Source organism: Rana temporaria, chromosome 3 (genome assembly GCF_905171775.1).
Source record: "Rana temporaria chromosome 3, aRanTem1.1, whole genome shotgun sequence".
NCBI lineage: Eukaryota > Metazoa > Chordata > Amphibia > Anura > Ranidae > Rana > Rana temporaria.
In genome coordinates, this window is record NC_053491.1 from 167400816 (window position 1) to 167415268 (window position 14453).

Consider the following 14453-nt stretch of genomic DNA (forward strand, 5'->3'; position numbering starts at 1 on the left):
TCCCGCAGCATTTCCTCCTCTGCCCCACTGTTGACTCACTGACAGTCCAATTCACTTTAAGAGCCCTTTCACACGGGGCGGATCAGTAATGATCCGCCTCCGTGTGTCCGTAAGCTCAGCGGGGATCGCTCCGTAAATCCCCGCTGAGCCGTCGGCTGACAGGGGGGTCCCCGCACACTGTGCAGGGACCGCCCTGTCTTTTCTCCGCTCTCCTCTATGGGGGATCGGATGAACAAGGACCGTGTGTCCGTGTTCATCCGATCCGATGACGGAAGAAAAAAAAAAAAAAAAAAATACCAGTTACTCACCGGTAGCTGTTTTTCTATGAGTCTTACAGGACGGCACCTTGAGAGAGTAGACTGTCTTCACCTGACAGGAAACACAATCAAAAAGAGGTTTAAAAACCCCGCCCCTCCCCGTGCACCTCAGTTCGTGATAAAGTAACCACCATAAGAGCACGGGAACCAGTATATGAAAATACAAACCATACAAAGTCATCAGGGTGGGAAATAGGCCTGCCGTCCTGTAAGACTCATAGAAAAACAGCTACCGGTGAGTAACTGGTATTTTCTCGAGTCGTCTTCCAGGACGGCACCTTGAGAGATAAGCAAGTAACCCTCAGGCCTACCTTAGGGCGGGACCACTGCCTGCAGGACTCTTCTGCCAAACGTCAAGTCTTGGGGTGACAGGAGTTCCACTCGGCAGTGTTTTAGAAAGGTGTTCTGGCTTGACCACGTTGCTGATCTACAGATTTGTTCCACTGAAACTCCTGCTCTCTCTGCCCAGGAGGTTGCTATAGATCTCGTGGAATGTGCCTTGACTTTAGGTACCGTTTTGCCAGCCTTACTGTATGCTACTGAAATTGCCTGTCTTATCCATCTAGATATGGAGGCTCTAGATGCTTGGCAACCCTTTTTCTGTCCTGAAAAGTTGATTAGCAAGTGTGATGAGCGTCTGAACTCGCTCACCCTTTCTAAATAAATTAACAAACAGCGTCTTACATCCAAACAATGAAAAGTTCGTTCTCTTTCATTCTGTGGGTTTGCGCAAAAAGAAGGAAGTATAATTTCTTGTGACCTATGGAACTTCGTTGCCACCTTAGGTAGGTACAGGGGATCCTGACTTAGGACTACCCTGTCCTCAAATAAACGAAAATAAGGCTCTTTGATTGAGAGCGCTTGCATGTCTCCTATTCTTTTGGCCGTGGTGATGGCCAAAAGAAAGGAGAATTTAAATACTAACAGCCTAACCGGAATGCTGTCTATCGGTTAAAACGGAGGTTTGGATAGCTGATCTAACACCAGGGAGAGGTCCCAAGGGGGAACTCTGGATATCTGTATAGGTGACAACCTATCCCTGGCCATCAAGAACCTCTTAATAAGAGGATCCAGAGCCAGCCTCTTGTCTAAAAAGTAGGACAAGGCGGCAACCTGTACTCTTAGGGTTCTCGTAGCTAGACCTAGATCTACCCCTTCCTGAAGGAACTCCAAGATAACTGATATTTCGGGTAGTGGAGCTTGTCTTGCCGCGCACCAGCGTGAAAACACTCCCCAGGTCTTGGCATAGATCTTCCTGGTAACTTCCTTACGACTCGCTAAGAGGGTATCTATTACCTTCTCTGAGCAACCCTTCCGCTGCAGGTTCCACCTCTCAAGTACCAGGCCGTCAGACTGAAAAAGCCTGGCTCTGGATGAAAGATCGGCCCCTGCCGCAGAAGGTCCACCCGGACCGGGAGAGGGAGGGGAGGAAGGACTGACCACTGTTCTAACATTGGAAACCAAGATCTTTTGGGCCACCAGGGAGCGATCAGGATCAGCTTCCCTTGTGAACGACTCAGTTTTTGCAATACCCTCGGGATCAGATTCAGAGGAGGAAAGGCATAGGCTAGGTAAAATGTCCAGGCCTGGGCCAACGCGTCCACACCTTCCGATCCCTGATCCCGGGAGAGGGAGAAGAACCTTTCCATCTTCTTGTTCCTCCTGTGAGCAAAGAGGTCTATTTCTGGGATGCCGAAATGATGACATACCCAATCGAAGACCTCCTGACTTAGTTCCCACTCTCCCTGGAGAATGGGTTGGCGGCTTAGAAAGTCCGCTTCTAGGTTTAGGACTCCCCTGATGTGAACTGCTGACAGGGAGCGAACCCTCTGTTCTGCCCAGCCTAGAATTTCTAGGGACAACCTTAGGAGCGAACGGGACTTGGTGCCTCCCTGATGGTTCAGGAACGCCACCGTGGTCGCGTTGTCGGAGAGAATTTGTATTTCCTGGTTCAGGATTCTCTCCTCGAACGCTTCCAAGGCTCTTCCGACCGCTGATAATTCTCGGAAGTTGGAAGACGACTCCCTTTGGTGTCGATCCCAGGAACCCTGGGCCTGTAGGCCCGCCATGTGGGCTCCCCATCCCCAGGAGCTGGCATCCGTGGTTATCCTGAGGGGGTTTGACTGATTCCACTGAAGGCCTCTTTCCAAGTTCCGAGGAATGAGCCACCACTCTAGAGTGTTCTTTACCGACTCTGGAATGGAGACCCTGGAGTCTAGGGATGTTTCCTTCCCGTCCCAGGAGGAGAGGAGGAAGGCCTGTAGTGGCCTGTAGTGGAGCTGGGCCCACGGAACTGCTGGGATGCATGAGGTCATAAGTCCCAACAACCTCATGATCTCCCTGAGTGAAATATCTGCTGTTCCCCTGACAGACCTGACCACTGAGATGAGTCTCTGGACCTTGTCTACTGGTAGGAGAAGTTTTTTCTCTAAGGAATCTATTAAGAATCCCAGATAGATCTTTCTCTGTTCTGGGAGGAGAGAAGATTTTTCTCTGTTTATAATCCATCCTAAGGATTCCAGTGTAGTCAGGACGGTGGTCAGGTCCGTGAGAAGAAGTGCTCGACTGGGATTGAACAGCAGCAGATCGTCGAGGTAGGGAACAAGGGAGATGCCCTTCAGATGTAGAAAGGCGACTACCTCTGCTAGCACCTTCGTGAAAACTCTTGGGCTGGAGGCAAGCCCAAAGGGGAGAGCGGTGAATTGCCAGTGTTGGATCCCCTGAGGGGAAACAATGGCGAATCTCAGGAATCTTTGATGGTCCTGGTAAATGGGGACATGGAGGTAAGCGTCCTTCAGGTCTATGGTTATCATAAATACCCCTTCTAAAAGAAGTCCTTTGAGACTGTAAATGTTCTCCATACGGAACCTCTTGTAGAGGAGATAAGTATTCAGGGGTTTTAAGTTGACGATTAGACGGAATTTTCCCGAGGGTTTTGGTACTACGAAGATGTGAGAGTACACCCCCTGACCCTGTTGGTCTACCGGAACTGGGACTATGACCCCCTGTTGTGCTAGGTCTGACACATTCCCTAGAAGGCTTGCCGCTTTGATGGGATTTTGGGTAAATAAGTGAGGAGGAAAATTGGTGGGGGAAGATGGCGGAATTCCAATCTGTAGCCTTCCTTCACTATCTGCAAAATATGAGGACTCCGCGTTATGCTTTCCCAAGCTGGAAGAAATCGGGAGAGCCTTCCCCCGACTCTCGAGTCACTTGGAGTCTTTCCCAGCGGGTTTAGGATCAGGGAAAAGGATTCCCCCTTTTGGTTTATCCTTTCCTGTGATCCACCTCCTATTAAAGGCCGCTCTTCGGTCTGAAGGTCGATTTTTATTCTGGGGGCCTCGAAAAAATCTCCTCCTATTTTGTTTAGGTCTGGGAGGGAACCGTTTGCCCTTTTCTGAGGCCCTAGTTAGAGCCTGGTCCAAACCTGTCCCAAAGAGGAGGGATCCCTCAAAGGGTAGGGCACAGAGACGGGATTTGGAGGCCAAATCTCCTTCCCATGTTTTGAGCCATAGTGCCCTTCTTGAGGCGTTAATAAGAGCGCCCGTTTTAGCAGAGGCTCGAGCGGACTCAATTGATGCGTCTGCTAGATAGGCGACAGCGCTACCTATGACTCTAAGGGAATCTCGGATATCCTTAAACTTTGAAGTCTGCGGGATATGTTCCAACATCCTGGATAGCCAGGTATCCGTATTTCTGGCAATGCAGGATGAGGCCAGGGCGGGCCCAAGGGCTGCCGCATTAGCCTCCCAGGCCCTGCGAAGGGAGGTCTCTGCCCGTCTGTCTAGTGAATCTTTTAAATTCCCAGCATCCTCAAAGGAAAGGTCAGACTGTCTAGACAGTTGAGCTAGGGAAGCGTCTAGTTTAGGGACTTTGAAAAATTTGTTTTCTAGTTCCTCCTTAAAAGGGACAGCGCCTTTTCCAGGTTTTGTACCTAAGTAACTTCTTTTCAGGTTCTGCCCACTCTCTTAGAACTAAGTCCTGAAGAGATTGGTGAACTGGGATAACCTTTGGCTGGGGTTTAGCTAAACCCTGGTACATCTTATCCTGTGCTGACACTAGTTCGGCCGGCTGCTGAATCCCCTCAGAGGTATAGATAGCCGCCAGTAAACCACCCATGTCATCTGCTGAAAAAATGAATTTGCCTGATCTAGCATCTTCATCCTCCTCATCTGTCTGGCTATCAATGAGACCCTCTTCCTGAGCCTCTGAATCCTCAGAGTCTGACAGAAGAACGTCCCTAGCCCTCAATAATTTTGGAGCCGAGGTGGATAAGCTTTCCTGTGAGGAGGGTCCAGCTGCTAGGGGATCAGGTCCTTTGGGTTTTAAGACCTCTTTAAACTCTTTTAATGTGGAAAGCATCTCTGACTGAACCGTCAGGAATTCTTTCATTATTAGCGAAGTTTCCTTCCCTGTGAGTTTTTGAATGCACTTAGCACACAAAAGCTTGGAATAATCTGTGGCTAGCTTAATGCTACAATTCCCACATCTTTTAGCTTTAGATGTAGGTTTAGTAGAAATACTAGAAGCCTCCCCCTGGGCAGTAACCTCTTCCCCTGAAAGTAAAAGACAGAGGCTTTAATCAAAAAGGGAGTAGGGGAAGGGAAGGGGGGGGTGTGTGGGTAATAAGGACCCAGTCCAAGTGCCCCAATGAGGTTTTTTAGAGGTAGACTCACCCCTGGTGGCTTCCTCTGCAGCAGCGGTTAGTGCCGGGCGGTCCTCACGCTCCATGGCACCGTCGAATCGGGCGCCACTCTCTCCCCTGCTGCGCTCCGTGTGTGTGTGAGCTAACGCCGATGGCGGCCGCCATTTTGGTGAAGACCGGAACCGGAAGTACGTCATCACCCTGCGCCGCCATCGACGCAGCGTCGAATGCTGGCTCCACCGAGAAACGAGCCTGGGAGAACAGCAGCCGAGTCCACAGCACGGAGATGCATCTTTACCCGGCCCAGCAGGTAGGAAGACGCTCGGGAGAGAGGGATTCCAGCCACCTAGGTGTTCTGAGATAGCCACTATCCCAGATACACCTAGCCGGGGGGGGTTTCCAAACATGGTTTTTCCTTCAGCTCCCCCCCCCCCCCCTCAATACAGGGAGACCCTCTGGACAGGCAATAGCCTCACTGAGCTCAAGGCCTCCCAGGACCCATGGCTCACCTTCCAAGAGGGGGACCACCAGCCCCAGGCCTTAGGTCTTTTTGGAAAAACAAAAAAACGTTTCGCTGGGGGAAACACAATCATGAACTGAGGTGCACGGGGAGGGGCGGGGTTTTTAAACCTCTTTTTGATTGTGTTTCCTGTCAGGTGAAGACAGTCTACTCTCTCAAGGTGCCGTCCTGGAAGACGACTCGAGAAAAATAGGTTTTCTTCCGTCTGCAAAATCGGATGTTTGCGGAGGCGGGTGATTACGGGTGTCAGCAGATGTTTATCCGCTGACACCCACAATCACATAGGGACCAATCTATGTCCCTTTTTCATCAGCGAACGGATGGATGAAAAAGCGGACATACGGTCCGCACGTCTAAAAGGGCCTACTTTGGTCTGACTTCCATGCAAATTGAGGGCCACAGACTGCAATGTTAATCCTCAAAAGTTGCATGAAAGTTGTACCCGAATGTTATGCAATGCAACAGTCGTCCATTACTGGTCAAAGTAAAAGTCATATCCAAGTTGCACTCCAAAGACGACGCAACTTTGGAGTCTCACAAGTGTGAATGGAGCCTAAACAGGACAAAGTAATGATGTGGGGACCAGCGACAAGAAACAACACACAGAATTGAGACCAGGCATCTGACACACACGTGTGGCCAAAGGACAGGACTTGCCCCCTTGCCACAGGAGTAAGGCTGGCTAAAGATGGATCATTTATATTTATTATTTCAGCCGAGGGCTGAACACCCCCACACACGGTGGACAGAGGGATTCTCTACGCTGGGACATTGTATTCTAACAGCAGAGACTGCATTGGCTGCAAAACGCTGACCGAGAATTTTTCTCAAAACACACCTATTTCCCAGAAGCTGATCAACTTCTTGACCTCCCCCACCTCTGCTGCCATATTTGGCACCTTTTGGGTGGAGTACCCACTCCAAGCTCATTTAGTCACAGCGAACTGAGCTGGAAGTTTAACCCCCCACCAGACTGCAGTCCATTCACAAAGAGCAGTGCACTTCATGCATGTGCAGTACGAAACCTACCAGTTTCCCTTAGTCAAGATGTCTTAGCCAGCACCCTATAGCCGATTGTGTGGAAACTTCACACTGGACTTCAAGCATCTTGCAGTGTGTGTCTCTCCAATCTTCCTCCATACTCCAGGTTCTTGGTTTCCAAATGAGATGCACAATTTGCTCTCATCAGAATAGAGGACTTTTTGACCACTGAACAGACCAGGTCTGTTTTTCTTTAGCCCTGATGATGTTTGTTGTTCAGGAGGCTTGACGAGAGGAATATGACATTTGAAGCCCATGTCCAGAATCCGTCTGTGAGTGGTGACTCTTGATGCACCGACTCCAGCCTCAGTCCACTCCTTGTGAAAGTTCAACACTTTTGAATGGCCTTTTCCTGACAATCCTCATCCCTGCTGCTTGTGCACCCTTTTCTTCCACACTTTTCCCTTCCACATAACTTTCTACTAATGTGCTTTGATACAGCATTTTGGGAACATCCAACTTCTTTTACAATTACCTTTTGAGGCTTTCGGTCTTTATGGAGGGTGTCAATGATGGTTTTCTGCACAACTGTCAGGTCAGTAATCTTTCCCACGATTGTGATTCCTACTGAACCAGACTGAGAGACCATTTAAAGGCTCAGGGACCCTTTGCAGGTGTTTTGGCTTAATTAGCTGATTAGAGTGGGAAACTTTGAGCCTAGAATATTGTTTCACAATATTAAAATTTTCTGAGATTGTGAATTTGGGGTTTTCATGAGCTGTAAGCCATAATCACCACAATTAGGACATATGACGGCTTAAACTATCTTGCTTTGCATGTAATGAGTCCATCTCATATATTAGCGAAATAAATTAACTTTTGCATGATATTCTAATTTCAAGTTTCATCTATATATGGATGCAATGTGTGAACAATGTTTACATAAACACATACAAGTTCATGGTCTATACCAGTGATCTCCAAACTGTGGCCCGGGGGCCGGATGTGGCCCTTTGCTTGCCTTTTTCTGGCCCTTGGGGCACTATTCCACCAACTGACACCATTAATGGGGCACTATTCTTATTGATATCCACAATGAGCCACTATTCCTCCCATTAAAATCAATGAAGGGGCACTGATGCCCGAACAATTTCTACTCCCACTGGCCACAGTCCAGCCCCCCTAAAGTCTGAAGGACAGTAAACTGGCCCTTTGCGTAGAAAGTTTAGAGACCCCTGGTCTATACCATGCAAACTCTCCAGTTTACTCAAATGTGTGCATGGGTCCATAGAAGACAAACAGTTACATTCAAATCCCTAAAAAAAAAAAATATATATATATATATATATATATATATATATATATATATATATATATATATATATATATATATATATATATATATATATATATATTTACTGATTGTGTATGTATAGCCAAAGTATAGAATTTATTTCTCTTTTTTAGTTTAGATAGAGTAGGAGAGATTAAAAAAAACTGATTTTTATTGCAGTGTTTCCACTTTGTAGATTTACCTCTTCATTTGTGCTGGTGCTATTCACACTTAAAGTGGAACTTCACTCCAATAGGGAAGTCCTGCTGATGCTCCTCTACCCCCAAACCCTTGTACATTTTGCATTTATTTTTTTAAGGGAGCAGGTACTTTTTTTTGGCAAGTACGCACTGGCACTTTCAGCAGAAGTTCTCCTCCTCCCACCCGCAACCTCCTGGAACGGGAAGTCACAGGAGGCTGCGGTTCCATTCACAGAGTGCAGAGCAGCACAGCTCACAAATCCGTAGCGAGGAGACAAAACCACTAGGAGTCACAGCCAGCTTTCCACATGGCGGTTCCAGAGACCTGATCACTGGCGAAGAACTAGTCCGGGCGAGGACAGCGCTGGATCTCCGGATAGGTACGTGTCTTTATACTAAACTCTTGTTCACATCTGTCTTTTTGGGATCTCTGGCAGAATCACCATTCTATCCCCATCCCAAATAGAACTGCAATAAAATGGCAAAACACACCCTGCATGTTTTAGATGCCTTCAAAAATGAATGGCACCCAAAGTGCTGCCATTTTCCATGATAAATCATAGTTATTCTAGCTAGTCATTCAAAAAGGAGCAGGACCTTCTTTTGGGGGACGAACTTCACACAAAGCGGTTTGCCACAGATACTTGTGCCGGAAAACTTCACTGTGTTCAGAAGCCATTGAAAATTAATGGCACCCGGAAAGATGTGGTGCATTTTGCGATCACAGTAATTCTGCCTGAGATCCCAAAAAAATACCAGATGTAACGGGGTCTAAAAACTCCCCCCCCCCCAGACTGGGGATCCTCAGTAATTTGAAAAACTATTTAAAAGCTTCACCAGACGTGCTTCAGCATTCAACACTAAGAGTTCCATTAGTGTCGCTTGAAAAAGTACGTTTTGACCACAATAGACTTCAATGGGAGCACCTAAAAATGGGCATAGCAAATGCTTCCATTGTTGCCAAACACTGGTTAAAGCTTGTAGGAGGAGTACTCATTCTTCTCTGACTGTCCTACAATGCCGCATGACCCCTGACCCTCTGTCTGGACAGTGTTCATTGGCTGATCACATGCCCCTGCAAAAAAAAAAAAAAAAAACACACACACACACACACACACACACACCTCTCTAGCAACATACACCAAACTGAGCATGTGCAGAGTGCCCCCATGGCTCTGTTCTATCAGCAGATGGATTGCAGACAGTAGAAGGAGAGGATGAGAATTAGAATCACAGAAGACAATGCAGAAGATTAACCCTTTAGTTACCACAGTGAGTATAACAAGCATTCTTTACAGCATATACAGACCGATTTTACTGGTGTGAGTTTAGTAACATTTTAAAGGGATACTAAAGTTTTGTGTTTTTTGTGAAAAATAACAAACATGTTATACTTACCTGCTCTATGCAGTGGTTTTGCTTAGAGCAGCCTTGATCCTCCTCTTCTGGGGTCTCTTGCCGTCGCTTCTGGCCCCTCCCTCCTGTTGAGTGCCCCTAAACCCAAGCAGCTTGCTATGGGGGCACCCGAGCAAAAACTGCAGCTCACGGTGTCCAAACCTGGAGCTACGGCCCGGCCCCACCCCGTCCCTCTTCTCATTGGCTCACTGACTTATTGACAGCAGTGGGAGACAATAGAGCTTTGCTGCCGTCTCAGTCAATGAGGAGGGGAGTCCCAGACCGCCGAGTCTCTTGTACAACATTGCTGGATTGAGATCGGGCTCAGGTAAGTATTAGAGGGGCTTCCGCACACAGAAGGCCTTTTATCTTAATGCATCAAGATAAAAAAACTTCTGCCTTTACAACCACTTTAAAGCGGAGTTCTGCCTGGGTAAAAAATTGAAAATAATAAAAAAATCAGCAGTTACAAGTACTGAAGCTGCTGACTTTTAATATATGGACAATTACCTGTCCTGGGACCCTGCGATGTCGGCACCCAAAGCTGACCCGTCCCTCAGCTCTGGGTGTAGGCATCATTACTAAGAGAAACCACCCGTTTTCTTCTGCGCATGTGCCAGTCGCGCTGCCTGAATGGTCCCTGCTGTCTTCTAGGACCTGTGCGTCTCCCAGAAGACAGCGGGGGGGGGCGGACATTACGTGGGAGCAGATACCTGGTTTTGACAGGTATCTGCTCCCCCCTGAAAGGTGGCAAATGTGGCACTGGAAGGGGTGGAGGAATCCAATCAGCGGATGTTTCATTTATGGGTCGAACTCTGCTTTAGGTTCGAACATTTGCAGACTGGATCATTCACTGCCCAGCAGCACACATAAAACAAAGAGGAAGGATGCTAATGATGCCAAAACCCTTGTAACCCCTATACTTGGCCAGATAATTGGACCAAAAAAAAAAAAAAGTGCGCAACTTTAAAGTGTAAAAAAACCCTAACACTAAAATCCCTGCATCTACAAACATCCAGGATCTAACACCAACCCATTTAGCCCCCAACACTAACCCATTTAGCCCCATGAAGAAGAAATCGGTATACATTACCGTTTATTAGGGTTGTCCCGATTCCTGGGCGGTCAGGGATCATCGGTGCGGCGGGGGAGTTACAAGCACCGCACCGATCAACCCTGTATAGATCTCAATAAAGCATGACAGCCACTTCTCCCCGGTAACCCCCAGCCCCCCCTCCCCATGGCTTTCAGCCGCTTTAGTGAAAACTATATAGCATGATCAGTGCTTGCAACTCCCCCCACCGCACCGATCACCGCCGACTGTCACCGTATCCTCCTCTGTGCTCCGTGTCCCCCTTCGGTCTGCCGCTGTCCTTAATCTGTCAGGATGGAGAGCGGAGGTGGGAGCCAGTGAATCCGGCTCCTTCCTTTTCCGAATGAACAGTGTCACTAATCACTGACTGTCCATTCACATAACTGAAACATCGTAACCTGTGTTTACAATGTTTCAGTTTATGAATGGAGAGGAGCCTCTGTCTCCTCTCCATTCATTTTCAGTGCAGCTGAGGCTGCTGAGAAAGGGACTGGGAATCTGCCCTCAGTAGGGGAGATGTCAGGGGTCTGATATCTCACCAAAGCCCCCCCCTCTACCCCCCAAAGTGTATCGGTACTTATACTCAGTCTTAAAAAAGTGGTATCGGGACAACCCTACCTTTTATGAAGCTGATCTGACCCGACCCACGCCAAGCTGTCATCTGTAGGTGGGTGCAGAGAACACATCTGATAATGGAAGCCCCATAGTAATTTTATGGGTGACGTCACTCCCCATTCATTTCACAGCCGTTGTCAGCCGTGTCCTCTGCAGAGCTTCCGTTGCTGGAGACCGTAAGGCATGGGTGCTCAACCTGTGGCCCTCCAGCTGTTGCTGAACTACAAGTTCCATCGTGCCTCTGCCTTTGGGAGTCATGCTTTGTAACTTTCAGACTTGCAATGCTTCATGGGACTTGTAGTTCCACAACAGCTGGAAGGCCATAGGTTGAGCTCCCTTGCCAAAAGGGATCAGCTAAATAAAAAAAATTAATAAAAAAAGTGTATGTATACTGATTTCTTCTTTACAGGGCTAGTAGTGTTAGATCGTGGATGTCTGTAGATACAGTATAGGGATTTTAGTGTTAGGGTGAACTTACACTTTAACCACTTCCAGACCTGCGCACGACGATGTACGTCCTATTTTTAAAGATTGATATCTCAGTAACGGCAGCAACTGCTGCCACAACCGAGGTATCGATCTTTAGTGTGCGCGGTCCGGTACACGATAATGGCGGTCTCCGCGGCGGATTCGCCGCGAGATCGCCATTATCGGTGGCGGGAGAGGGGCCCCCCCCCCTCCCGCCGCTCTCCCGCGCTCTCCGCCGCTTACCGGAGCCGTCGGTAGCGGCGGAGGAGATCGGGACCGTTCGGCTGGTGACTGGGGACGAGACTGAAGGAAAAAATCTCCTTCGCCCGTCCCCATAGCTCTGCTTGGCGGAAGTGACGTCAAAACGTCAGTCCCGCCCAGCCTCTTAAAGAGACAATTTTTTTTTGGAATGACCACTATTTTATTCTCTAGGGTGTTAGAAAAAAAATATATATAATGTTTGGGGGTTTTAAGTAATTTTCTAGCAGGAAAAACTGTTTTAGTCTTGCAAACACCAAATCTGAAAAACACCTAAGGTCTGGAAGTGGTTAAATGTCCTATAGAATTCAGGACACCCAAACTCATCTCTACTCTCACTTCCTGTTGCATTTCCGAGACCTGAAATGAAGAGAAATCTCCCCTACAGACACAGGCTGCCAGAACACAAGGGTCACTTGAATCTTAAAAAAAAGATAAGGAGACAAAAAGGGGAACAATAATTTGTATCCCCAAGTCCCAGAAAATTGCTAAACTTTTGTGCGTTTAATAAAATTGTATTTTTACATTTCTATAAAAACAGAAAGCAGATAAAAGGTGTCCAGACACACTGAGATCTCTGGTCTGGTGTTACCAGTAAGAAGAAAACAGAAGAAGGAGGAATATTATGATACAAGAGTTAGAGTTGTTAGTAAATAATCCCCGAAGCAGGAAATGCTCCCCCCAGTGCCATGTCCCATCCATGTGGAGTGTGCATGCAGGCAGTGTGAGGTCATAGTGACACAGAACACATAGCAGGACATTAGCTCACCTTTTTCACTTTATTGTCCAGATCCATGTTCTCTAGGTTCCGGTTGCCCCGCCCGAGTGATAAGGACTCTATTGGCCGGCCGCTCTATCCGCAGCTGTCAGCTCGAACACACTTCTGCTTCTCTCAACTTAAACGTCCTGCGGCTGAACCGTGATAGCGAACAAAAGAAAGCGGTCAGCCAATCAGAGCCCGCACCTCGCTGATCCGTAGCCAATGAAGTGCTCGGTGAAGGTCCCGCCCATGAGACTAGTCTGCAGTGTAGGTGTGCTGAGTGTGCAGAGCTGCCCCGCCTGCAGATAGGTGAAGGATGAGTGAGTGAGGGAGTCTCCTTCCTCCTCCCTTGTCCATAGACTTCCACTGTGCACTGTATACAGCTGGGGTGGGTGTGCTCTGTTAGTCAGCTGTGTACTCAATGCTGTCTTTTCATAGGCAGAGATAGCTCATTCATGAGTGGGGAAAACACTGCCACAGGCTGGAGCAGGACTACAAGTCCCAGCAGACTCTTTACCACAGGCTGGAAGAGGACTACAAGTCCCAGCAGACTCTTTACCACAGGCTGAAGGAGGACTAAAAGTCCCAGCAGACTCTTTACCACAGGCTGGAAGAGGGCTACAAGTCCCAGCAGACTCTTTACCACAGGCTGAGCAATGCAGTGTATGTGTCACCATGCAAGATATCACTTATCTATGTCAACACCCCCGCCTGTAGGAAATGGTGACTTTGTTTCCTGTTCTGCAGAACTGTTTACATGACAGGAGGAGCAGGTCACTGAAAGAGGAATGAGATTACAAGAGATGTGTGCATATCTGGCATATATCAGCTAATGTGGCTGCCATCATGTGTAACCACTTCAGCCACGGAAGGATTTACCCCCTTAATGACAGGCCATTTTTTGCGATACGGCACTGCGTAACCAAATAAAATTGATGGCTTTTTTCCCCATAAATAGAGATTTCTTCTGGTGGTATTTGATCACCTCTGCGGTTTTAATTTTTTGCGATATAAACAAAAAAAAAAAGCCAATTTTGGAAAAAACAAAACAATGTTTTTTCTTTCTGCTATAATACATATCCTAAAAAAAAACACATTTATTTATCAGTTTTAACCAGGGGTCTCCAAACAAAGGGCAAATTTATTGTCCTTCAGACTCTTGGAGGGCCGGACTTTGGCCAGTGGGAGTGGAGATTTTCTTGGCATCATTGTTAGTATACATCTGGTATTAGGGGGAGGAATAGTGCCCCATTGCTGGTATCATAGGGAGGAATAGTGTGCCATTAGTTGTGTCAGTGCGAGAAATGGTGCTCCATTGTAGGTGTCAGATGGCAGAAAAGTGTCTCGTATCAGTGGGAGGGATAGTGCCCCAAGGGCCGGATAAAGGCAAGCAAAGGGCCGCCTTCGGCCCTAGGGCCACAGTTTGGAGACCACTGGTTTAGGCCAATATGTATTCTGCTACATATTTTTTTTGTAACAAATAATCACAATAAGTGTATATTGATTGGTTTGCAAAAAATTTGTATCGTTTACAAACTATAGGATAGATTTATGGACTTAAAATTTCTATTGTTTATACTTTTAATGGCAGCAAACTGATTTTTAGCGGGACTGCGACATTGCGGCGGGCAAATCTGACACAAAGAGCCCTTTCACACTGGGGAGGTGGGGGCGATAGCAGTAAAGCGCTGCTAGTTTTAGTGGTGCTTTGGCACGCTATTCAGTCGGGAGCGGGGTGCTTTTAACCCCCTAGAAGGAGTTAAAAAGTGTTAAAAGCGCCCTTGTAGTACCTCTGCTAAAGTGATTTGCAGGTGCTTCGGCAGTGCTGCCCATGTATTCCAATAAGCAGAGGCGGTGGAGGAGCGGTG

At 47.6% G+C, this 14453-nt stretch overlaps 1 protein-coding gene across 1 annotated transcript in view; it reads right to left on the bottom strand.

Moving 5' to 3' along the window:
- The window catches only part of TES (testin LIM domain protein), a 70172-nt gene extending 57256 nt beyond the window's left edge, over nucleotides 1–12916 (bottom strand). The window contains exon 1 of the mRNA XM_040343777.1: nucleotides 12595–12916. Coding sequence (XP_040199711.1) covers nucleotides 12595–12621 — 27 coding nt within the window. The 5' untranslated portion in view covers nucleotides 12622–12916. The remainder of the gene's footprint in view (nucleotides 1–12594) is intronic.
- Between the last annotated feature and the right edge of the window lie 1537 nt (nucleotides 12917–14453).